A 27,029-nucleotide genomic window follows, 5' to 3' on the forward strand; every position below is an offset into this window, starting at 1 on the left:
ATAACTTGTTGCACAGAAACTTGCCAGTGTAGACATACCCCTAACTGATAGTGAAGGCAAGGAATGGGAAAAGAATATACTGCAAAACTGGAGAAAGACAAATTTATTTTGAAAATAGGTTTGAATTTTATGCTGCCTCATGATATTGCTGATAAAACATTTCTTTAAAAATATATATGATTTTAAGTTTAAACAGTATCTCTTTAAAAAGGCATTTGATGTCCTGGTTTTTTATTTTGGGCAATGTAACATTTAGCAATACTATTTCTTTGCAGTACGGTGCAAGTGTCATATAGAATGAGGTTCTTCTAGCAGTAAACATAAACATATTAAGAAAACCCTTAAAACACAACAATACTGCACTTGGAGGCATGAGCTGTTCCATGAAAAATCAGCTGAATTCAAGAGAAGGAATCTGTTACCAATGCAAATCTAATAATAGCAGACCAATATTTAACAGGCTCGCTTAATTGTGCTTGCAAAAAAAAGTCTGTTTGCACCCACAAGACAGGTAACTGCATGTGCAGATACTTTGCATATGCAAATAGATATAACTGCAAATACTGGCTGCTATACCAGTTAAGGAGTGCTGCTGAAAATGTGTCCCTACATAGTTAATTGGATGCAGGCTAGTGCACTAATGTGGTTCCGTTGTCAGAGGTCACTGCAGAAACTGCAAAATGTTCAGTGGTTAATGGCAGGGACTGTCTTTTCATTATGTGTGAGTACTATGCCAAGCACAATGGGAGACACAATGCAGTAATAAAACACAGGACAATTTGGCTTTGGATTCAGAGAGCAATCTGATTGTCAACATGAACTCCTTCTGTACCATGTACTTTTGTGACTGTACCATACCTACACGACAGTGAGAACCCAATAGACAGTTCGTCCTCTCTTGCTATGCTATTAAAGAAAAAAATCAGAGGAAACAAATTTTACTAAAACTTTAAAAAATGTGTTTCGTGCTATCCTAAAAGCTGTATGGATCCCATTTTCAACACTAGAGCAGTGAACTTTTAAAACAGAAAGAAAAAAAAATGTTCACAAATATCCCTAAAACATTGTTTTTAACTACATACAGAAGCACTATAAAGTTTTATTTTAGTTTTCTAGCATCTAATTTCTACAGTCTCTCTGCCCTCTCCTCCTTTCCCCTTGTTCACTGCACAATTCTGTTAGCGTTTATTTCCAAGTCCAGCATTCCTTCTTGATTCTTCTGCCTGCAGGGAATGTGTTTCATTTACCTCAATTTAGGGCTTGTTAGCCAGGAAATGCCAAGAGTTAAATGTAAGTTCCTTCAGCAGTCAATCTGTGCAAAGGGGAAGTAACATGACTCAGGAACCTCTTGATGCCAACTGACAGAGGGCACAAGGAATGTACAGAGTTTTATTGAGAACCCCTATATCAGTTCTATGCACAATAATTCACTAACGGGTGGCACATGAGGGGGTCTCCTGCGAGTCAGCAACACAATGGTCATCTAAACCATTATGAAATGTATGTAAGCCTCATATTTAAGGGAGTTATGTACCTTCACTGGAAATTATGTCCTTAAGGTCTGTAAGTTGAATCAGGTCACCAGAAGGTGACCAACATGTTCCTTTCATATTGTCAAGAGAAACTTATATGTCTGTTGGGTTATATGCACATTTAGTATTGTGTACTTCACAATGGAAGCTTCGGCTCTGCTAGGATTTTATTTTACAGGTAACACTTTGTTTCCAATATTTCTGCTTGCTATCATTTGAATCTCTGTTCTTTGTTAGAAAATGCACCTACACATTTATTTATCAACAATTCTAAGTGCTGTGTGTTAAGTGGCACAGTGGTCCAAGGTGTAACTGGTAAACTGCAGCATACTGTTCCTTTGCAAACACTTGATCTAATACTTCTGTGAGTGTCCAGAGGATCAGGGGCTGGACATTACAGAGGGACGCTCGGGAGTTAGGGCTGCCTATCACTAACTTGCAGAGGAACAGCAGAGCTTGCATGGGCTGAGAGGGGAGCACTTGTGCTGCCTATTTCTAGGGGTGTCAGGGAATTGACCTCTGGCAGGCACAGACAAGGCTTCCTCAAGGGAACAGCTGGTGCTAGAGAGGTGCCTCACAGCCCTGGATAATCTCGGGAACCGTCACAGGTAGCCTTTGAACTTGCCATTTGCACGGTCTCTCAAGGAGGCTACTGAAAACAGAAGCTGCTCCTCAAGCCAGTGAGATCAGGAAGTTGGGAAAAGTCTGCCCAAGAAGTGTATAATTCTAAATGAAAATACATTGTTCTTGAGGAAAGACTAGTCTTAAAAATTGAATTCTTTAAGATCTATGGTCTACAGGGGAGAGAATTGTACGTGTCAGCATAATAGACTTAAGTAAAATCCTCTCAAGTCATGCTTGAGATAATATTTCAGCTATCTGCAGGGAAATTAATCAAAACAACATAAAAACCTGAAGAGCTCATCTTTCAGCATTTAAACTGGGCATCCAAACCTTTAGGACCAGGCCTTAATATGCATGTTTGTTCTGACAAGTAGGTGTTTTTTCAGTTGAAAACTGTAGTTCCCTTTTGTCTTCTGCAAAGGTGAGTACAGGCGAGTCTCATCTTACGCACATTTAACATGTGCGAATTCAGCTTTGCGCAGTCGGCAAAAACAAAAAACAAAAACAAAACAAAAAAGAGAAAAATAACAATTTTAATATTGTACCTCTAGCACGGGCAATTCTGCCCATCATTACACTCAATGTAATTTTGACTATAGGTGATTTTCGCTTTACATGCTGACAGCGGAACATAACCCCAGCGTAAGATCAGGGCCGAATCTAGCAATTTCGCCGCCCCAAGCATGGCGGCACGCCGCAGGGGGCGCTCTGCCGCTCACCGGTCCCATGCCTCCGGTGGACCTCCCGCATGTGTTCCTGCAGAAGGTCCGATGGTCCCGTGGCTCCGGTGGAGCTGCCGCAGGCGTGTCTGCAGGAGGTCCACCGGAGCCACGGGACCAGCCGACCGTCCGCAGAAATGCCTGCAGCAGGTCTACCGAAGCCACGGGACCAGCAGACCCTCCACAGGCACGCCTGCGGCAGGTCCACCGGAGCCGCCTGCCACCTTCCCAGCAACCGGCAGAGTGCCCCCCGTGGCGTGCCACCCCAAGCACGCGCTTGGAGCGCTGTGGCCTGGAGTCAGCCCTGCGTAAGATGAGACTCATCTGTATCGTATATTTCAGGGGTCGGCAACCGATGGCACGCAGGCCAAATTTTAATGGCACGCAGCTGCCTGCTGGGACTTCGTGTGTCATTAACAATCCTGCCGACGTGGCAAGCCGCGGGGTCCACGGTCCTGGGCCGGAGTGCTGGCCCAAGTGCAGCAAGCCGCTGCCCCCTCCTCTGCCCTCCCCTAGAGCCCTGCTGCTGTGCACGCAGTGCTCTAGGGGCTGGGGCTAGGCGCTCCCGTGGGGCAGCCTTTGGCTTGGTGGGCTGGGGAAGATGCTCCTCGCTCACCAGGAGCCCTGTTGCCATGTGCGCAGCGCTCTGAGGGGCAGGGTGGAGCAGGGCTGTGTGCGCAGGGGTGGCGGCGGCAGGACTCCAGATAAGCAAGGAGCCTCATGGTAAGGGGGCTGGCTCCGGGGCCGGGGGGGGGGGGGGGCTGGGTAAGGGGTGGGGGCAGTCAAGGGACAGGGAGCAGGGTGGGTTGGATGGGGGGGTGATTAAGGGAAGGGGCCTCTGGAGAGGGCAGTCAGGGAGCAGGGGGGGTTGGATGGGGCATAGGAGTCCCAGGGTCTGTTTGGGGGGTGGATAGGGGTCAGGGCAGTCAGGGGACAGGGAGCGAAGAGGGTTCTGGGGGAGCAGTTAGGGTGTGTGTGTGGGGTCCTCTGGAGGGGGTGGTCAGGAGACAAGGAGCTGCGGAGGTTGGATGAGTTGGGAGTTCTGGGGAAACTGTCAGGAGGTAGGGGTGTGGAGAGGGGTTGGGGCAGGCAGAGGTGGGGGAGGGGTTGTATGGGTCCAGAGTTCTGGGGATCCTGTCAGGGGGCGAGGAGCGATTAGATAGGCATGGAAGTCCAGGGGTCTGTCTGGGTGCGGGGGTGTGGATAAGGATTGGGGCAGTCAGGGGACAGGTAGGGGGTAGGGTCCTAGGGGGGAAGTCAGGGGATAAGCGGCAGGGAGGCTTAGATAGGGGGTGGGGTCCCAGGAGGGGGTAGTCTGGACAAGGAGCGGGGGGGGGGTTGGGGGTTCGGGGGGAGCAGTCACCCAGCCCTCTGCCCTGAGCCCTGAACCCCCACACACCCTCCAGGCCCCTGCCCTGAGCCCTGTACCACCCAGCCCTCTGTTGACTCTTTCATGCCCCCCTCATGACCCCAGCCCTGACTGGCACCCCCACACATACCCAGCCCCCCTACCCTGACACCTGCACCCATCTCACATGCCCCCAGCCCTCTGCCCTGACTCTTACACTCCTCACATCCCCAGCTCCCCCACATCCCATGCACCCTGCACATCCCCACCCCCACCCTGAGCACCAAACGGGAGCCTCTGCACCCTCACTCATATTCCCACCTGTACCCCTCACACCACATGGGAGCTGCCCAGGTAAGTGCTCCCACACCCAAACCTCCTGTTCCAACCCTGAGCCCCCTCCTTCATTCTAGCTCCTGGCTAGACCCTTCACCCCCAGCCCTGTGCTCGGTCCACTCTCACCCTCAGCTCAGTGCAGAGAGAGGAAGAGAATGGGCCAGAACCAGGGACAAGGTAGGTACCCACTGTACGTGGACAGGGCCGGGACCCTAGAGCAGCAGTGGGTTGAGCAGGTCCGGCAGCCGGGATTCCGGCTGGCAGGAACCGGAGGATGGAACCCCTGAGCGGCAGTGGGCTAAGCTGCTCAGCACACTGCTGGTCTGGGTCCCGGTCACCAGCCCCACACAGCCTGCTGCTGGTCTGGGGTTCTGGTAGCCAGATCCTTCCCAGCTGGGGTCCCGGCCGCAGGCCCCACTCAGCCCACTGCCAGCCTACGTGAACAGAACCCCAGACCAGCAGCGGGCTGAGTGGGTTGGTGGCGCAAGATCAACATTTTAATTTAATTTTAAATGAAGCTTCTTAAACATTTTGAAAACCTTGTTTATTTTACAATACAACACTGGTTTGGTTATATAATGTATAGACTTGTAGAGGGACACCTTCTAAAAAACATTAAAATGTATGACCGGCACGCAAAACCTTAAATTAGAGTGAATAAATGAAGACTCGGCACACCACTTCTGAAAGGTTGCCGACCCCTGGTATATTTATTACTTCTGTAACTCAAAACTCATGAGAGGAGGAGTATTGATTGTTTGTTTTTTTCCCTTTCCAGTAAAAGATAATCTTTTAATAAAAAAATTATCAAGGTTGTTGGTCTGGAAAAGATCAGGATAAACAGAAAGGATGCAATTAAGTGAACCTTGTCCCCACTGTGATCAAAATATGATTGATATGCAAGAAAGTGATTCTGTGGATGACATTCATTCTAAGGGAGATGTTCCAGCTCAACCAGACATCATGGGTTGGATGCAGGAATCACTTGACATTTTGTGTTATACAGGAGGTCAGACTAGGTCATCATTATGGTCCTTGTTGGTTTTAAGGTCTATTAATGTCATTTGCCAGTGTTTAAGCTGGTTATTAAAGTGATACCTAAAGCCTTTATTCAGCAAAGTGCTTAAGCCTAATGTGCCTAACTTTAGGCATAACTTTGAGTAGCCACACTGAAGATATGTGCTTAAAATTAGGCATATGTACAAATATTTTACTGAATCAGGCTAGACATTTTCTCTAATTTAATAGGAACAATGTGAATAATGAAACTAAATTGACCAGCATATTTAAAGATGGCAGCCTCCTGTATTGAGCCTTCCTGTATCAGCTGTCTGAACATGCATGGAAGCAGTGTCATTACGTCTGATTCAAATTCTCACATGGATTCAATTAGCTCCAACCAAGGTATGAGAACAGATAGACTCTTATTCTCACAAACAGTCTATTACAGTCTGGGACTGACTTGTTCTGCAGAGAAAATTCAAGGACCAGCCAAGTTTGGGAAAAAAGTTTAGGCTGAAATTTACATTGTGTTTTTTACTGATAACTCGGTTAAGCCAAACCTAAAGATGGGATAGGTTTGAACATTATTCACTGCATATAAGCTCTGCTGAGAACATGGTGAGAACTTTACCAGCTTATACATAAAGGTATATGTTGTGCATAAATAGATCATGCTTGTTTCTTACTCAAATTTTACAGTTGCAAAATCTTGGATTTTTTGTAGGTTTTTTTAGTATATTGTTTTATACTGCTGTAACCTTAGAATACAGTCAAATTTACTTACCATCAACAAAACTTGGAAACGAAGACACTTTCTTTGTCTGTTGGGAAGTAAAAATAATGCACTGTAAAACAGCAAAATCAAGTTCAGATCATAAAGAATAGCTTCTATTATATTTAATATAATGAAAGATCCATTTTTATACTGAATTCTTAAAAACATATTTAATTTTCTCTTTATGGTTTTACATGGCTGCTATTTAGACAGTACAATGTTTTAAAATACCATTAATTAATTTCATGGGTTTTTTATTAAAAAAATAAAATACTAAACAAAACTAGTATCAGAGGGTAGCCGTGTTAGTCTGGATCTGTAAAAGCAGCAAAGAATCCTGTGGCACCTTATAGACTAACAGACGTTTTGGAGCTTTCGTGGGTGAATACCCACTTCCTCAGATGCATGTAATGGAAATATCCAGGGGCAGGTATATATATGTGTGCTAGCAAGCAAGCTAGAGATAACGAGGTCAGTTCAATCAGGGAGGATGAGGCCCTGTTCTAGCAGTTGAGGTGTGAAAACCAAGAGAGGAGAAACTGGCTCTGTAATTGGCAAGCCATTCACAGTCTTTGTTCAATCCTGAGCTGATGGTGTCAAATTTGCAGATGAACTGAAGCTCAGCAGTTTCTCTTTGAAGTCTGGTCCTGAAGTTTTTTTGCTGCAGGATGGCCACCTTAAGGTCTGCTATAGTGTGGCCAGGGAGGTTGAAGTGCTCTCCTACAGGTTTTTGTATATTGCCATTCCTAATGTCTGATTTGTGTCCATTTATCCTTTTCCGTAGAGACTGTCCAGTTTGGCCGATGTACATAGCAGAGGGGCATTGCTGGCATATGATGGCGTATATTACATTGGTGGATGTGCAGGTGAATGAACCAGTGATGGTGTGGCTGATCTGGTTAGGTCCTGTGATGGTGTCGCTGGTGTAGATATGTGGGCAGAGTTGGCATCGAGGTTTGTTGCATGGATTGGTTCCTGAGCAAGAGTTATTATGGTGTGGTGTGCAGTTACTGGTGAGAATACGTTTCAGGTTGGCAGGTTGTCTGTGGGCAAGCATTGGCCTGCCACCCAAGGCCTGTGAAAGTGTGGGATCATTGTCCAGGATGGGTTGTAGATCCTTGATGATGCGTTGGAGGGGTTTTAGCTGGGGGCTGTATGTGATGGCCAGTGGAGTCCTGTTGGTTTCTCTCTTGGGTTTGTCTTGCAGTAGGAGGCTTCTGGGTACACGTCTGGCTCTGTTGATCTGTTTCCTTATTTCCTCGTGCGGGTATTGTAGTTTTGAGAATGCTTGGTGGAGATTTTGTAGGTGTTGGTCTCTGTCTGAGGGGTTAGAGCAGATGCGGTTGTACCTCAGTGCTTGGCTGTAGACAATGGATCGTGTGATGTGCCCGGGATGGAAGCTGGAGGCATGAAGGTAGGCATAGCGGTCGGTGGGTTTTCGATATAGGGTGGTGTTAATGTGACCATCACTTATTTGCACCGTGGTATCAAGAAAGTGGACCTCCCGTGTAGATTGGTCCAGGCTGAGGTTGATGGTGGGGTGGAAGCTGTTGAAATCATGGTGGAATTTTTCCAGAGTCTCCTTCCCATGGGTCCAGATGATGAAGATGTCATCAATGTAGCGTAGATAGAGAAGGGGTGTGAGTGGACGAGAGCTGAGGAAGCGTTGTTCCAGGTCGGCCATGAAGATATTGGCATATTGTGGGGCCATGCGGGTGCCCATAGCAGTGCCACTGATCTGGAGATATATATTGTCATCAAATTTGAAATAGTTGTGTGTAAGTATAAAGGCACAGAGCTCAGCAGCCAGTTGTGCTGTGGCATCATCAGGGATAGTGTTCCTGACAGCTTGTATTCCATCTGTGTGTGGGATGTTTGTGTAGAGAGCCTCTACATCCATGGTGGCTAGGATGGTGTTTTCTGGGAGGTCACCAATGCATTGTAGTTTCCTCAGGAAATCAGTGGTGTCGCGGAGATAGCTGGGAGTGCTGGTGGCATAGGGTCTGAGTAGAGAGTCCATATATCCAGATAGTCCTTCAGTGAGAGTGCCAATGCCCGAGATGATGGGGCGTCCAGGATTTCCGGGTTTGTGGATCTTGGGTAGTAGATAGAATAACCCTGGTCGGGGCTCTAGGGGTATGTTGATTTCTTCTGGTGTTAGTGTAGGGAGTGTCCTGAGTAGATGCTGTAGTTTCTTAGTGTATTCCTCAGTGGGATCTGAGGGAAGTGGCCTGTAGAATTTGGTATTGGAGAGTTGTCTGGCTGCCTCCTTTTGATAGTCAGACCTGTTCATGATGACAACGGCACCTCCTTTATCAGCCTCTTTGATGATAATGTCAGGATGGTTTCTGAGGCTGTGGATGGCATTGCGTTCTGCACGACTTAGGTTGTGAGGCAAGCGATGTTGTTATCTATCCAACTACACACTCAGCCCAGAAGAAAAGTCTGTCCTATCTCGGGGACTCTCTTTCTGCCCTGCCACCCCCACCAACATGATACAGTTCTGTGGCGATCTGGAAGCCTAGTTTCGCCGTCTCCGACTCAAAGAATACTTCCAGGACAACACTGAACAGTGCACTGATACACGGGTGCCCTCCCACCAACAGCACAAGAAAAAGAACTCCACATGGACTCCTCCTGAGGGTCGAAATGACAGCCTGGACCTATACATTGAATGCTTCCGCCGGCGTGCAAAGGCAGAAATCGTGGAACAACATCTCGGGCATTGGCACTCTCACTGAAGGACTATCTGGATATATGGACTCTCTACTCAGACCCTATGCCACCAGCACTCCCAGCTATCTCCGCGACACCACTGATTTCCTGAGGAAACTACAATGCATTGGTGACCTCCCAGAAAACACCATCCTAGCCACCATGGATGTAGAGGCTCTCTACACAAACATCCCACACACAGATGGAATACAAGCTGTCAGGAACACTATCCCTGATGATGCCACAGCACAACTGGCTGCTGAGCTCTGTGCCTTTATACTTACACACAACTATTTCAAATTTGATGACAATATATATCTCCAGATCAGTGGCACTGCTATGGGCACCCGCATGGCCCCACAATATGCCAATATCTTCATGGCCGACCTGGAACAACTCTTCCTCAGCTCTCGTCCACTCACACCCCTTCTCTATCTACGCTACATTGATGACATCTTCATCATCTGGACCCATGGGAAGGAGACTCTGGAAAAATTCCACCATGATTTCAACAGCTTCCACCCCACCATCAACCTCAGCCTGGACCAATCTACACGGGAGGTCCACTTTCTTGACACCACGGTGCAAATAAGTGATGGTCACATTAACACCACCCTATATCGAAAACCCACCGACCGCTATGCCTACCTTCATGCCTCCAGCTTCCATCCCGGGCACATCACACGATCCATTGTCTACAGCCAAGCACTGAGGTACAACCGCATCTGCTCTAACCCCTCAGACAGAGACCAACACCTACAAAATCTCCACCAAGCATTCTCAAAACTACAATACCCGCACGAGGAAATAAGGAAACAGATCAACAGAGCCAGACGTGTACCCAGAAGCCTCCTACTGCAAGACAAACCCAAGAGAGAAACCAACAGGACTCCACTGGCCATCACATACAGCCCCCAGCTAAAACCCCTCCAACGCATCATCAAGGATCTACAACCCATCCTGGACAATGATCCCACACTTTCACAGGCCTTGGGTGGCAGGCCAATGCTTGCCCACAGACAACCTGCCAACCTGAAACGTATTCTCACCAGTAACTGCACACCACACCATAATAACTCTTGCTCAGGAACCAATCCATGCAACAAACCTCGATGCCAACTCTGCCCACATATCTACACCAGCGACACCATCACAGGACCTAACCAGATCAGCCACACCATCACTGGTTCATTCACCTGCACATCCACCAATGTAATATACGCCATCATATGCCAGCAATGCCCCTCTGCTATGTACATCGGCCAAACTGGACAGTCTCTACGGAAAAGGATAAATGGACACAAATCAGACATTAGGAATGGCAATATACAAAAACCTGTAGGAGAGCACTTCAACCTCCCTGGCCACACTATAGCAGACCTTAAGGTGGCCATCCTGCAGCAAAAAAACTTCAGGACCAGACTTCAAAGAGAAACTGCTGAGCTTCAGTTCATCTGCAAATTTGACACCATCAGCTCAGGATTGAACAAAGACTGTGAATGGCTTGCCAATTACAGAACCAGTTTCTCCTCTCTTGGTTTTCACACCTCAACTGCTAGAACAGGGCCTCATCCTCCCTGATTGAACTGACCTCGTTATCTCTAGCTTGCTTGCTAGCACACATATATATACCTGCCCCTGGATATTTCCATTACATGCATCTGAGGAAGTGGGTATTCACCCACGAAAGCTCATGCTCCAAAACGTCTGTTAGTCTATAAGGTGCCACAGGATTCTTTGCTGCTTTAAACAAAACTAGAATCTTGGTCTATATTGGAACCCTCTCTGTATTGGTACAGTGCCTAGCATAATCTCTTATCTTAGTTGGGGGTCCTAGGTGCTATTTTAATACTACTCAATGGAAGTTCAGTTCATACACTCCCTTGCTGGCAATGTTATACCAGCTTGAGCATTAAGGTCTCCAATACAGGGGTTAATTTCTCCAATGATGGAAGAGGGCTTTTTGTATGCGCAAGTCTTCATTTACATTACAGGCTACTACTACCATAACTCCCTTGTGCACGTCTGAGATAACAGACCCCTCAGATTTAAGTCATCATGCCTGGCCCCAAGCACATCCTCACTGCATTCTTAGACTCCTTTGCTCCATTATTCAGTGCCACCAGCGCATCTCTGGTGTCTATCACAGCATCTTTTTTGCAGCTGACTGAGCAGGTTCACAGCTCACCACAGAGGCCACTTGTAAGGTTGTGAATCAGCTGGGCCTTCAGCTGTGAACGATGTGATGTATGGATCAGTTGGTAGGGATTATTCACAGAGATATTATTCCTACAGGAATTTCAGCAATCTTTTGACTCCAAATGCAGCAATTTCATACAAGAAAGAGATAGAGAAGAAACCAGCCACATTCTGATGCTGCCCTTACTTTCCAATGGCCCCCAAAACAAGAATTTCTGAAGTCTCCTTATATCACCTGAACATTTTAGGACTGCGTTTATAAAATGGGCTGTTATAAAAAGTGACTGCTGCCGCTACTGGTTCACGGAAGCTTTGTGAGCCGCAAGAAACATGCATTCATGGAAGCTGCTCTTACTTGAGAGAGAGATTAGGTCATCCTCCCCATTTAATAAAATATTTGCTGCCCATGGTGGGGAGAAATTTGGTGGGGAGGAGGGTGAATAGGGCCCTAAGGTGCTTACCTCTGGTGCATTATTGTTGTCAATTGGTCCATTTAGGTCAGAACGTTGTTGTTTCCTTGGCTGTTCTAAACCATTGCACACCTGTAAGGAATCAGAGAAACACTTTCATTCCTTTTCAACCCTCTCCTAAATAAATCACAAAGAAAATAATCAGCAGGCTAGATGTTTCCTTGAATGTTACCGATTGAAGATAAAAAGTGCCCAAAAATGTCATCTGCTTTAAAGGAAGACACTCAAACCATAGTGCAGCCACTATGTGCTTGAAACAAAAGTAGTTCAGATAAACCAAGTCTATATTGTTTTTTCTCAAGCATTCAAAATAGGTCTTAAGGAGACTAAGTGATGCATAGGCCTCATGATTAGAGCCCTGCGCAGATACAAAAATGTGGATCCACATCCGATTTCCATCCGCGATCCAACCAGCGATCCACTAGCTGTCTTTTACCTGTATCCACATCCACACCTGCAGAAGCAAGCCATCTCACATGGGCTAGCAACGGGGGGGGGGGAGGGGGGGAAGCGACTGAAGGGACGGGGTCTTGCAGGGAAGAGGCAGCACGAGGGTGGGGACTGGAGGTAACGGGCAGCACAGGGGTGGGGTCTTAAGGAGAAGGAGCTGTGCAGAGGGGGAGGACTATGGGGAAGGGGCATTGCATCACATGCTGCTCCTGGGGGCTCACAAGCCCTGGCACATGGAAGCAGCAGTGTGTGTTGCATCACAGTGAGGCAGAGAGGCGGGGCGCCAGGATCCTGCCTTCTCCAATTCCATTGGCCAGGGGTGGGCCCTGCTACCCAGTTGTCAGCAGCCCAGGCCCGGGACTGTAAGTTCAATCAGTATGCTGGGCCGGGCAAGGGTGGGGATGCTGGTGTTGCCCGAGGGGCCCAGCTGCTCAACAGAAATCAAGGCAGTGAGCGGGTGAGTAGAGTCCTGCATAGTTGTATCTACATCCAATCCAATATCCACAAAAATGGTCCATAGATATCCGCATCCACGATGAAGTGGATACCTTCCTATTTGCAGGGCTGTACTCATGATGGCCCTATGCATAGTGATGAATTTCACACAATATGCATAAATAAAAGCTAAAATCCCAGTGCCAGGTCACAAAAGCAGTTTAATTTGAGTGTTACAGAAATAAGAAAGAGGGCTTGATTCAATTTTTAGTATCACCTTATTCTGATTTTGTAGGGCCCTTGTCGGCCTGACTCTTGAATGTGAAGGTTGTCTCCTACAAGTTGCTGAGCGGCCTCAACACCCTTTGATCACAGTGGGAGTTGGGGGCACTCAATGACATGCAAAAATCAATAGAGTGGTGAGTGGCCTCACAGAAATGGATATTTCAGATCTGAGAAAGGGAACCATAACTTTGACAGATTCCCCCTGTCATCATATCTACCAGCTTTTAGGCCACGCAAGTCCTAAGGAGAATGCTGGCATAGTGGCAGCAGGCTACCGGCCTGCCATGGCAACTCAAAGATAAAATCTTCACGCTCCACATCAAGGAACTGCAAAGCATTTCAGATCATTCCCTTTGTAATCCCATTTTTCTGAGGAGCAGAACCCTTCCCCCACTTCTGATATATGCTGTAGAGGCTTGACTGCTGGTACAAGGGACAATCCTCTTCCTCAGCTGCCAGGCAAGAATTGTTACAGGGCTATGCAACACGACTCAGATTCAAGTTCTATTCTTAGAAATCTAGAAAACTAAGTTGTATTTCTTACTTTGCCACAGATCCTCTGTCTAATTTTTGGCAAGTCACTTAATTTCTGTGTCTCGATTTCCCCTATGTACAAAGGGAATAATACTTGCATGCCTCAAAGTGATGCTGTGCGGCTTCATATTAAGGTTTGTAAACTGTTTTGAGATCTTTGGATTTAGAGTGCTATATAAATGCAAAATATTGCCAGTTTGTTATTATTTCCAGGTGGCAGTGTGAAAGGTGATTTCTGAACTGCTTAGCCCCTCTCACTGACTGCCTCCATACCAAAATGGTAGCTGTAGGCTAGAAGGTGTTTGCATCTTTGAGTCAGGGACAAATTTTTCCCTGGATGGATAACAGTCAGTCAGCAGAACAAAGACTTGACTCTGTAGTACTACTATAGGGGACACAAGTTCCTTTAAACTCACTCTCATTAGCTTGATTTTCAGATATGGCAAGTCGGTAGGGTACAGTCCAAGACTCCTTCCAAGAAAGCATGATAGCATCAGGAAACAAATCCCTGAACTGCCCACACTATCAAGAGTTCTGGGGGGAGCTTCATAAAACTCCATGGGCGACTTTGAGCTAGATACTGTATACAGCTATGATAGTCAAGAAGCTTACTACATTCTCTTAATGTCTATAAATGCTTTTCTGTTTGAAACAAGACAAATCTTATTATGTTGGATGGTTAAACTAATATGGTACAATATGTGCTGATGTGCAGTGAAATAATATGGGTGAACATATCCACAGAGTCAGAACATCACAACTATCATAGCCAAATCATTTTTAAAATACTAAGATTAGATCAGAAATGCTTTAAGCAGGGGTAATGATATGACTGTAATGGAAATATATCAATTTGTAAAAAAGAATGACAGTAAATATATTGGTTAAAGTATGTGAAAGAGCATTTACAAATTTTAATTTATTTATTTTTAAAAAAGACTGTCAGTTCTGATTACTGTGCACTTGGCTGAACTGAAAAATGCATCAGCATGTAACAAATGAACTGGGTTAGAATAACATTGAATTGGTTTGGTGAGCATATACTCAGTGTAGTAAATTAGATCTGAGATGGCTAAATACTCCAAGAAATAAAGCCTAATGTAAAAAGACACAGCTGGACATTAGTCAGTCAGATGTGGCTCTCATACAAAAATCCCCTTTGATGGTAGTTATGCTCAATTTCATATGCAGTTCCATACTATCCTAATGTTAGATCTAACTATTTCATCATTTAAATGAGACTTCTTTAATTTTAAAATTATTTATAGTACACATTTACTGAAATTGCTGTTTTCAGAAGGGACTTGGGTTTACTTCATTCCTTTAATGTTTGCAGTCACATATTTACTGTGTATGTTATATGCTAGTTTGTAGAGGCTATGACTGAGATCAGAACTCCATTATGCAGAATCCATAACCTGCAGATATCCTTTATACCACCTCTCTATTCAATATATTATCTGCACTCAGAAATGTGTCTTTATTTACTACTTAGCCTCTATGCATGAATGCTACAGTTTTTCATTGACTCCTTTAAATAATTATGAGTCCCACTCCATAATTTTATTTACACAGGATGTTGGGTGCAAATGATTCTTCTACCTGCATTGTTTGTTTATCAGTTTGATTAACTGTCGTGTTCCATGTCTGATCAATCTCTGGAGTTTGGTCTTACATGCAGGTGCAAAGGGGACAGTGGGAGCAGGGGGAAGGAATCCAGCTAAAAAACAGGAGACCACTCTATCCTCTTCTTACTTTTTGGCCTAGGGGAGCAGTGCTCTCCCATGCCTCTTCATTGGCTGATGAACTGAGGACTCACCAGGCAGAGAAAACTGAAGTGAAAAGAGGAGGAGGAGTTTGAGGAGTTTCTAGGCCTCACGCTCTTCCTGCGGGTAGGGTGAGCAGCAGCAGCTGTAGCACTGACACTAACGGGTGGTCTCTAAAGGTATTCCTATCCAGGAGCAGGGGGGAAGAAGAGCTGCCACAACTCCAGGACCTCCTTCTCCTCAAAAGGGCAAAACACTTTGATTTAGATATCACAGGACAAGACTGTGTAGAAAGTGCAAGTTGCCCACATATTTCATACATAGCTAGAGCTGGAAACCAAGTAGTCTTACTTATATAGAAGGAGATAAGGGAGTTTACCAATGCAAAGCAGGCTGAGACTTTGAGTCAACGGCAGATAGATGCTAAAGCATTATTAGAATTTAGATTTTCCAGGAGAACTCCATACAAGAGTCTTCACTACCCACCAGATCAGCGGGTAGAGATCAATCTATCGGGGATCGATTTATTGCGTCTCGTCTAGAGGCAGATAAATCGATTCCTGAACGCGCTCTCCGTTGACTCCAGAACTCCAGCTTGCGAGAGGCAGAAGATATCCTCATTTAATAATTGTTCTCCTGGAGTTCAGTTAATCTCCATTAACAAACTGCTGTTTGGCACATGCAACAATCCAGAAGAAGGCTATATGACTATATAATATTGATATTTAAAAGTGATTTAAAGTATAAAAGAATTATGAGCTTGTTTATATAGACCTGTCTCAAGCTTTTTTCCCCTTCCTGTTCCCCAATCTCAAAAGCATACCTGAAAAGCACTTACAGAAAAGACAGCAAGAATACCCTTTTTCTCCTCCTCAAAGCAGAAGACACCAATATACTCTCTTACCACCAAACTGACTATTTTCAGCCCTCCTCTGCTGAACTTGCTACATATAAAAGAGTCTATTCAAAATATTTTTAAATGACAGCATCATAATAGCATAGTGCTATTCTGTGCAACATGATTAGTGTGATTATAGAAAAATGAAAGGTATAAATATAGGGTTTATCCCCAAATCCGACCCCTTCAAATGGCTTTGTATAGTTATGATGAGCACGTCTTCTCTGTCAAGTAAACGGAGTTTCTCCCACTCTTTAATGAACCTCAGACAGACCAAATATCAAAATACTAGCTGCATGTAGTTAAATGATGTGAGGAGGCAGGGTTTTACCTGTAGGTAAATGGGGAAATACCAAAAGGGACCACATAGCTAGATCCCTTGCAGGCTGAGCTGTCAGCCAAAAAGCAGAAGGGAATTCATTAGAATTAAGATTCCTCACAGCAAACAAAAAAACAAACAAACCAGCAGTAGGTTAGGATTTGCAAAACTGAAGAAACTCCTGACTTCAAGGAAGGCAGCTCTGACAGCTTCAATATTCTTCTTCCTCCCCCCATAATGAGGCAACACAGCTGGGTCCATCTTTAGGGTAACAATTTGTAAAAGATGTGGTATACCTACTGAGAATAGAGAATTTATCACATTAACTATCTTCCAACCCCAGCAGTTCAGCAATACTCCTTCTTCACAACAAACTTGCAAGCTTTACAGAGCAGCTGACCAGTCTCCAGCACTGCCAATCCTGCGGTGAAGCCAACATTTGGAACATTTGCAGCCTGATGTAGCCTCGAAAGTGGTGGATATTTTCTGCTGGATAAAGCCCTTAATATTTAATCAACGTCTTTTGCTACAAACTGCTGCTGTTTGTACACACAGGCTAAAAAAGCTCTTTCCCCCCTTAATCAACTCTTTCTTATTCAGCAGCTAACATAGGCGGAGCATTATTTTTAGCAAATTTCCTATTAACCATACTGTCACGTTAATTTGGGAGGCTTTTTTAGTAACCAATTATCAATTCTTGTGATCCAAATGCTTTCGTGATGAAGGGCTGTGCAATTTCATGCCCCCTCCCCCACTTTCTCTCCATTAACATATTATTGTATTGTATTGTAAAAATGCAAACAACTGACAAGCTGGACAATAGGGCCTTCTCCAGTAGAACATTTTTTTCCAAACATCTTCCCTGAGATGAACCACGTGGCCCTCTCATTTTACCACCTAGATAGTGTGCGTAAGAACCCCAGATTTGTGCACCAACACATGCGCATACGAGGTAAGCAATTTCTGACTGAAAGCTAGGCCTGTTTTCAGGTCACCTTTTTAGTCATGGATGCCAGAATTGCAAGACTGCCACCTGCATTTGCATATATAAATGAGTATTTTGCATGCACAGTTGGGTAGCTGGGCAAATGGTGCAAAAAACCTCTGTGGGAAATTTCATTGGCCAGGTTGAAGGGCTCTGAAAATTTGGTCCTAAGTATTCCAATTCCTACCTGCAATTTCTCTCTCCTCTCCCCGCCTCTAGTTCCTCTGCATATGGAAATGGCTATGGTATCTTTATCCTAAACATTCAAAATATGCCATGATACAGTAACTCCTCACTTAATGTTGTAGTTATGTTCCTGAAAAATGCGACTTTAAGCGAAACGATGTTAAATGAATCCAATTTCCCCATAAGAATTAATGGGAATGAGGGGGTTAGGTTCCAGGGAAATGTTTTTCACCAGACAAAAGACATATATATATATACACACACAGTATAAATTTTAAACAAACAACTTAATACTGGTACACAGTGATGATGATTGTGAAGCTTGGTTGAGGTGGAGGAGTCAGAGGGTGGGATATTTCCCAGGAAATGACTCACTGCTAAATGATGAACTAGCAATTGGCTGAGCCCTCAAGGGTTAACTCTCTCACTCTACAAGACGGCAGGAAAAAGGAGGGAGGGAAGACAGAGACCCACTCTGTGTGTGTGGTGTATGTGTGTGAGTAAGAGAGAGATGTGCATTTCCCCTTTCGGTATAAGAAGTGGGGTCAGAAGTACACTGCCTTGTTAATTAGATCAGCAAGCTGAGACAGGATAGCAGCTGCTGCTGCCTGGAAGCTCCCTGTCATGTGTCCCCTCTGCTCTATGGCAGATGGGGTAAGTGAGGTGCAGGAGCAGGGGGGAGGGGAACACCCTGACATTAGCTCACCTCCTCTTCCCCTTCCCCCTCCCCCTCAGCAAGCAGGGGTCTTGGAGAGCAGCTCCAAGGCAGTGGGCAGGAGCAGCACATGGCAGTGAGGGGAGGGACAGCTGCAACTGATAGCCTGCTGGGTAGCTGCTGCACAGGGAACTTAGGGGAGCCGGAAGCTGACAGGGGGAGCTGATAGTGTGGCTGCCAGTCCACCCTGGTTCCAACCACCCACCAGCTACCTCCACCAGGCTGCTCTTTCTGAAAACGGTGGACAAAGCAGGCAGCTGCCAAATGACATTAGACATTGCACAAACTTTAAATGAGCATGTTCCCTAATTGATCAGCAATGAAATAACATTAACCTGGACGACTTTAAGTGAGGAGTTACGGTACTTGTCAGTTAAGGGAGATCTGCCTAATCTTGTACATGATGGCCTGCAGCCATGCCCCAGTAGGCTGTACTCTTTTCCAGCTCTCCCAGTCTAGGTAGGATTGTGCCTGACTTCATAGGAGGCATCTGAAGAACTTCCAGAGTACCAAAGGAGGTGGTGTTGGTGGTTAAGCCTCTAAGCCAGTAATGAATCAGTGTCCAGCATGGTGTTAGAACGCACACTAGACAGCTGAAGGTGCTGTTTTGGGGATAAGAGGTAAAATCAATGTCCTACCCACTTGTCGTCATTAAAGTTCCCATGGCACTTCTTGCAAAAGAGCATTAGCTTAGCCCATACAGAAGTTTGTTCAGAGTGCTTTCCCTATGGTTAATTAACACAGTATAAGGTAGTTAGCATGGACCATTCACAAAGCGCAACTTAACCATTCAGCCCTCCCACAGGATCTCAGTTGCAACTTCGCTATACTGAATACCATCCTTGCCCTGCTGAACTCTGTGATGCTCCTCCTACTGAAGAATTAGTTCTAGTGAAAGCCAGGAGGTCTGGCTGCCTTTCAGAATTTATTTGGGAGAGGAATTTGTTTTGATAGGCAAGGAAAATATGATTAGCCTTCCATTATCACTAATTGTGATAACTGGTTGACACACAGAGTGTGCACAAACATACAGATCATAGCCACTAGGTTCAAAGCCAGAGTCAGGTTTTAAGATACACACCTGAATAATATACACCTGACAATCTCTTTATGCAGTGCTGTTTAAATATTAGATCAAATAATTTTTAAAAATTATATGCTTAAAATTTTGAAACCTACATTTAGACAATATCCAGTCTCTTATCTAAGCTACACAATGGGACAGAAATAGGCTATAGTTGGTTCCAGTTAGCACCCTTGCTGGAAACCCCAGCATACACAGTAAGACATGAATGAGCTCATGGATCTAATTAACCTTTCACCCACCCTGTCTTCCCAGGACAGGTGTGAAGCTGATAGGCCAGGAAAGTAGGGAAACATCCACTGCCACTATGGCATCTGTCTCAGAGATTGACTGAACTGCAAGCTGAAATCCTATGTGGCACCTTTCATAAACCCTAAAATTGACTTAAGAAAACAATGCTATCCTAGGATTACGGCCTCTTGGTGCTGCCACTATTTAAATGTTAATGCATTTATAGACAAAGAAATGTCAAGGTGCAACTAAAATATTTTATTGCCACTGCAAGAGACATTGATATTATAACGTTTCCTGCCAGCAATATTATTTCTATTAAACCAAGTGACTGATGTAAATGAAATCATTTCCACTAATGGACGCTGGTGATATTGAATGAGAACTGCTCAATACACCATTAATGAGATGCCGCATTTAGACTACACTAAGTTACCAATTCAGCCATGTTATGCAACTCAGTCAATCAGACAAATATAATCTGATCTACCGAGATCCATTTAAGCACAGACTTTTGAAGAAGATTGTTTCTGACTGTTGATTTTTTTTTATCATGGCATAATGGCCAGCCATCAAGCAACTTCAACTGCTGTTACTGTTTCCATTAGTTATATAACAATTTCTAACAAGTAGCAGCATATTTCAGAAGTGACAGAAAAAAACTAAAAGAAATATTTCTGTAGTTCCAAAGAGCAGCAACCTTAAAATGAGGGATAAGGGTTTGGAGTGATGGTATTACCTGATGTTACATGGAGTTAAGAGTGGAGCTTGTCAAAAAAATTAACATTTAGCATTTTTTCCACCAGATTTACCAAAATAGAAACATTCCAAAGGACCATGTCAATTTCAACAAAATTCTGCCAAAACATTAGGCAAGGTTCTCATGCTTTCTTGTGAGCTTGCTGGACTCCCAGGGACCCAAGGCTTCCAACCCTTCAGTAGCCTGATTGCTGGGCAAAGCAGGAGCCAGGAAGTTACAGCTCCCAGGCTTGCAGTTCCTTGGAAGAATGCTGGGCAGACTGCTCTGGAGTTTGGGCTCTCCACCTGGTGCCCTGCTTGGCTGTGTGCAGCTGTTTCACAGAGAATTTCAACATTTTTGGTCAAATTTCAAAAATCTCAAAATCCTCTGCAGAAAACAGATTTACCATTCTTAACCCAGCTCTGCTTAACAGAAAAGCAGTAACCAACTGAGTAATCTAATCATCCTAAAGACTGAATTTTTGTTCTCATGTACTCAAACCTGTAACTGGTCCTGGTAGAAGTTAAATGAACATCTTTGAAACTGTCAAAGTAACTGTCAAGCTGGATACAAATTGGCATTATGGGTACCAACTCTGTACTAAAAAAAACATGTCAAACGCAGACACACTGCAGTGCACTTACTACCTCCTACTTTAGACTTGTTGGAAGAGATCCTTTGAATGAATGATCAGGAATAGCTCACTTCAGTCAGTCGTGCATGTTTTTATTAGAACTTGCTTGAATAAATGAGCTACCGGAACAAAGCTTGAGACTATTCCAAAGGATACTCACTGATGCTTTTCTTTAAGAAATACAAATACCCAGAGCTGGTTTACTTTCTGAAATGCTATAGGAGTGCAGTGATAGTATTAATCAATTCTAATTATACTGTGCATGTCTACAAGAGAGGGGAAACAAACACAAATGATTACAAAAAAGCAGCTTATTCTATTGGATGCCAGTACTGAATGTGCACTCTTCAGCAAACCACAAAATTAAATTTATTCATGAGGTAAATGACAGAGTAGTTTCCCTGCATTCTGGAGACATAGGTTCAAATTTTGATATGGTCAGAAGTGGAAGTAAGTCTGTAGTCTTTTCATCTTCCCTAGTGAATATTTGTTGATACCACAAAGCCTCCACACAACTAGACGATCTTGAGCAGCAGGGATACAGGACATGAGGAGCAGGCGTGAAACAATGTGGATCTGTAATACACTGGCAGAACACTGTGAGGTAGTGGCATGACTGTTCATGCATTATACTTCACTCTAGTAACTGCCCTTTGAAAATGTCAGCCATTCATTTTAAAATTTTAATTTGAAGACAGTGCCCACAACAGTCTAACTCTGGCGCTTAAACTAATCTCCCATGAATGAAGTCTCTACCTTGTCCTCAACAGAACACATGGACTAGTCAGTCCAAATCCCCTCCATTTCTGGGCTTTGGCTATAGAAACACCACTACAATGTAAACTTCAGTCTACACTTTCTGACAGAACTGGGCTGGTCCTAGCTTTTCCCTCCAGAATACCCTGTGTCGACTCCCTACATCACCCTAGCCCAAGAGAAGCTCTCTAGTCAGCTAAGGTAGCGTCTTCACTAAAGCGCTACAGTAGCACAGCTACATCGGTTCAGCTGCACCACCATGTGTGTAGACAAGCCCTAGGAGTGGCCCAATTTTCATCTGTACCTCCCATTGCAAGATGGGGACCAACACCTCTAAAAATCAAACCATTTCTACCTAGATTCCACAATATAACATTAGACACCCCGATTGGAAAACGTTAGCCTTAAGTTTTCAACTAGCATTAATATAATTATATTGAAGTAGTTTTAAAAAAACTAACTGTCTTGATATATTCCTTCTCCATTCTTCCTCTTCAGTTAGAGTGGAGCCTCCCATCTCATTGAACTTGGCCAGCAAGAAGTAGGGGGGCTGGGCAGGGTGAGAGAGGTGTTGGGGTGGGGGAGAAAAGAACTGGGATGCCCCTGCTTCCTCACCTCCTGCAGATACCCAACATCCCCCCACTCCTCTCACAAAGTCCCTTGCAGACACCCACTATCCCCAAACCCCCTGCACCTTCCCAGACAACCAATGCCACTGCTTTCCCCAACACCAAAATTTAGCTGGCTGGGTATCCCTCTCCTGTGGTTGGGGTGGGGGTGTGTATGGTGTGTGTGCACACGAGTTTGTCTGAGAGAGACAGAGAAGTCTGCTTCCCCAATCCCCCTCCCTTTCACAGTCTCTGGACCTCAGTGGCTCGGGGAGCCCCCACAAGCCCAGGAGCAACCTCAGCCAAAAAACAGACCAAAGCTCCACTCTGACACTGGTAGACCAGATGCAGCTCTTGCCAGGGCTATAGGCGTCAGCAAAGCACTGACAAATTCATAGCTGGAAACCAAACCAGCTCACCTGTATGTTCGTATTGTTCACAATAGGTGTTAGAATTGTAAATATCAGTTTAGACTCTATAAAATGCTTTAAGTTGCTGTATGCATTAATCTTATTTGTAATGTCTGTACCCAATGCTATAATGTAATGCGTAAGTTTTGCTTCATAACTGTAAAAATGTCCACTCTGAACTTGCGAACCCAGGCAGAAGTGTTCCCCAGCCCATCACAAAGGATTATCAAAACTAAGTGGGTCATTGTGAAACATCATGATGCAAAGACTGGGTTAAATGGCCACCTCAGATCTGTGAAGGTGCGACATTCAGGGAAGCTCATCCCATCAGTGTGAATTCTGGAAGAAGGAAATACAGGTAGCTGACATGAAAATTATTCATCTCTTTGGGCTCTCTCAGGGCTGGAGCTAGCAAAGAGAAGCAGAGATCCCAAAGGTCAACCTGGGTTAGCCCTAAAAGACATTCAGTGCTGACAGATTACTACAACTCCATCACCTTTTGGAATAATAGACTACTTCATTTGCGTGTATATGTTGCCTGCTTTAACCTGTAAATAGCTCATTTCTTTTTCCTAGTTAATAAGTCCTTAATTAACTATAGGATTGGCTACAATCATTGTCTTTAGTGTGAAATCTGAGGTACAAACTGACTTGGTATAAGTGACTGGTCTCTTGGAACTGGAATCTTTTGTGATCTTTGGTATATGGCAACCAACTACAACTCAGTCCAGGTTGCCTGGTGTGCACAAGGGGACTGTCTGTAACTCCATGGTAAGACCAGGATAGTGCTTCAGGAGTTTCGATTTGTTACTGGGTTGGTGAAATCTAATTACAGAACATACAACCAGTTGGCACGCATGGTCATGAACCACTCCAGACAGCATGAAACCCATCTCACCCTATGATCTGCTCTTCCTCCACTCCATCCCCCATCTGCAGGAGAACCCTGTGTCCCCCACTTCCCTGACTCCTGACCCAGAGCCCTCTGCCCACAGCCCCTTGCCAGCACCTCCCACCACAAGTCCCAGGAGAAGGGAATTCTCCAGGTCTGCTGGACAGTGCTACATCTGCCAACCCTCCACTCCACAATACAGGTTCTCTGGCCTCGGGGGTGGCATGTACTGAAATTTTACCTCAGAGGGTCTTGAAACCCATGCATAGCAAAGTTTGTTAACCCAGAATTCATGTAGTTTCATAGAAGATATCAAGGATTGTTCTCATTTAGGTCAAGTCGGGATTTAAAAATGTGGTAAATCTCTTTGTAAAAAACAACACACACCATTCCCTCCTGATATCTAGTAAAACTTGAAAGTTTTTCTTCCCTTAGCAATGTGTCTAAGCAGCTGTTTTAGATTTGATCTGAAAACTAAAACCTTGAAAAATCTGCCTACACTGAATAATCTTCTACAGTATATTGCTGCTGACTGTTTAAAGAAAAAACTCCATTCCCAAAACACACTTGGTTTGAAGCCTCCATCTCTGCAAGTCAGGGAATCTTCACAGATTAAAGAGCTTCCTCTTTTCCTGAGAAGAGGATTGTCAGTCAAACAAGGCTCATTAGCACTCCAATGTACTTCACTGAAGACTGTATATCTGGCTCCTCTCTTGAAAGGTAGAAAGCATAGCTGTCTTCTGATAACTCTGTGGTTTTAACATCTGGACCCGGCAGTTGTTTAAAAATAACTTAGGGTATGTCTACATCTACAATTTTGCAGCGCTGGTTGTTACAGCTGTATTAGTACAGCTGTATAGGGCCAGCGCTGCAGAGTGGCCACACTTACAGCAACCAGCGCTGCAAGTGGTGTTAGATGTGGCCACACTGCAGCGCTGTTGGGCGGCTTCAAGGGGGGTTCGGGGAACGTGAGAGCAAACCGCAGGGAAGGAGACCTGCTTGCACGGCGGTTCGGGGAACGCGAGAGCAAACCGGGGAAGGAGACCTGCTTCCCCGCGGTTTGCTCTCGCGTTCCCCGAACCCCCCTGCAAACCGCAGGGAAGGAGACCTGCTTGCACGGGGGTTCGGAGAACGCGAGAGCAAACCGGGGAACGAGACCTGCTTGATTACCAGAGAGGCTTCCTCAGGTATGCTGGGATACCTGCTTATTCCACGGAGGTCAAGAAAAGCGCTGGTTAGTGTCTACACTTGATTACCAGCGCTGGATCACCAGCGCTGGATCCTCTACACCCGAGACAAAACGGGAGTACGGCCAGTGCTGCAAACAGGGAGTTGCAGCGCTGGTGATGCCCTGTAGATGTGCAGACCTCCTAAGTTGCAGCGCTGTAACCCCCTCACCAGCGCTGCAACTTTGTGATGTAGACAAGCCCTTAACTAAGGCCATGACTACACTAGAGAGTTGCAGCGCTGGTGAGGGGGTTACAGCACTGCAACTTAGGATGTGGCCACACTTGCAAAGCACGGCCAGCGCTGCAACTCCCTGGTTGCAGCGCTGGCTGTACACCCGGTCGAGCCTCGGGTGTAGCGATTCCAGTGCTGGTGATCCAGCGCTGGTCAGCAACTGTGGACCCCACCAGCGCTTTTATTGACCTCCGGGGTATAAGGAGGTATCCCAGAATTCCTGTCCACAACAAACCGGAAGAAAGGGAGAGCTCGGAGTTCAGCCAAACTGCTTATTTAAAAAACAAACACAGCTCCTGTTTGCTGAGTGAGTGGAGGCAGGCAGGGGAATTACTTTGGAATGTTCACAGCTGTTTGCTTGAAGAGAGAAACAGCACGTTCACACGGCAGAGGGGGAGGGGGAAGTCCATGTTGAGCAGATGCTTATCTGGTCTGACGGATATTTAGGAGTACATAATTTGCATTTAGTGAATGAGAGAGGGGTGGGGGAAGGGGGTCAGAACTTTTAAAATGATTGAAGGTAGGCACTGTGTGTTTTCCAGTCCTTAGAACTTGCAAGGCAGGCAGCTGAGAACAGTGTCAACTCCAAAAATCCATTCTCTCTGTCTCCTCCATGCTCCCTGTCACATTCCACCCCACCCCTCTCTTTTGAAAAGCACGTTGCAGCCACTTGAATGCTGGGATAACTGCCCACAATGCACCACTCCCAACAGTGCTGCAAATGCTGCTAATGTGGCCACACTGCAGCGCTGGTAACTGTCAGTGTGGCCACACTGCAGCGCTGGCCCTATACAGCTGTACGAACACAGCTATAACTACCAGCGCTGCAGAACTGTAAGTGTAGCCATGGCCTAATTTTAACGTTGGTTGAATCAAGCCCCATTCCACGGATGATCCAAGAAGTTTCATAGTCGGGTAACTATCAGGTTAGAGTGAGATAATCAAGCATATCTTTGCTCCACACTTTATGGAAGGAAGAAACATGGCAAGCCAGATCCAGCTGTGTCATAAACAGATAGTTAAGGGTTAATGTCTCTTTTATCTGTAAAGGGTTAACAAACAGTAAACCAAAAACACCTGACCAGAGGACCAATCAGGATACAAGATACTTTAAAATCTCGGTGGAGGGAAGCCTTTGTTTGTGTTTTTTGGGTTTGGGTTTGTTCTCTCTGGATTCTGAGACGGACCAGACATGTAAGCAGATTCCTCCAATCTTTCTGAAAAAATCTCTTCTGTTCTAATTTTAGTAAGTACCAGGAAAAGGCGAGTTTAGTCTTTTGATTGTTTTCTGTGTAGTTTGCTGGAAGTATTTTAAATTGTATTTTGCTGAGGGGAGGCTTCTCTCTAGCGTCTATAAGCTGAAAGACCCTGTAACTTTTACCATCTAAATTACAGAGACAACTTACTTTTTTTCCTTTCTTTTTATTAAAAGTTTTGCTTTTAAGACCTGTCTGATTTTTTCCCCTTGTTGAGGCTCAAGGGAATTGAGTTTGTACTTACCAGGGAATTGATGGTAGACAGGGAAAGAGAAGGGAGGGGGGAAAAGGGGGAATCCCTTTGTTTAGATTCACGGAGCTTGAATCTGTCTATCCCTCCAGGATAGTCCAAGGAGGGAACGCCTGGGAGAGGGAGAGAAGGGGGGGAAACAAACCTGATTTCTCTGTGTTGTGATTCAAGGAGTTTGAATCACGGTGATCTCCTAGTGTACCCAGGGCAGGAAAGATCTGAAAGGAAGTAAGGAGAAGGGGGAGGGGAATGGCTTATTCCCCTTTATTGTAAGACTCAAGGAATTTGGGTCCCCAGGAAAGGTTTTTGGGAGGACCAGAGTGCCCCAAAACACTATATATTTTTGGGTGGTGGCAGCTTATCAGATCTAAGCTGGTAATTAAGCTTAGAGGAATTCATGCTGGTACCCCATTTT

The 27,029-nt window shown here is 45.1% G+C and overlaps 1 protein-coding gene across 1 annotated transcript in view; it reads right to left on the reverse strand.

Moving 5' to 3' along the window:
- APBA2 (amyloid beta precursor protein binding family A member 2) overlaps positions 1-27,029 on the reverse strand; it is a 229,658-nt gene that overhangs the window by 60,553 nt on the left and 142,076 nt on the right. Inside the window, 2 exon segments of the mRNA XM_030578097.1 lie at positions 6,346-6,382; positions 11,712-11,792. Of these exon segments, the coding sequence (XP_030433957.1) occupies positions 6,346-6,382; positions 11,712-11,792 (118 nt within the window).

This window comes from Gopherus evgoodei, chromosome 10, assembly GCF_007399415.2.
Source record: "Gopherus evgoodei ecotype Sinaloan lineage chromosome 10, rGopEvg1_v1.p, whole genome shotgun sequence".
NCBI lineage: Eukaryota > Metazoa > Chordata > Testudines > Testudinidae > Gopherus > Gopherus evgoodei.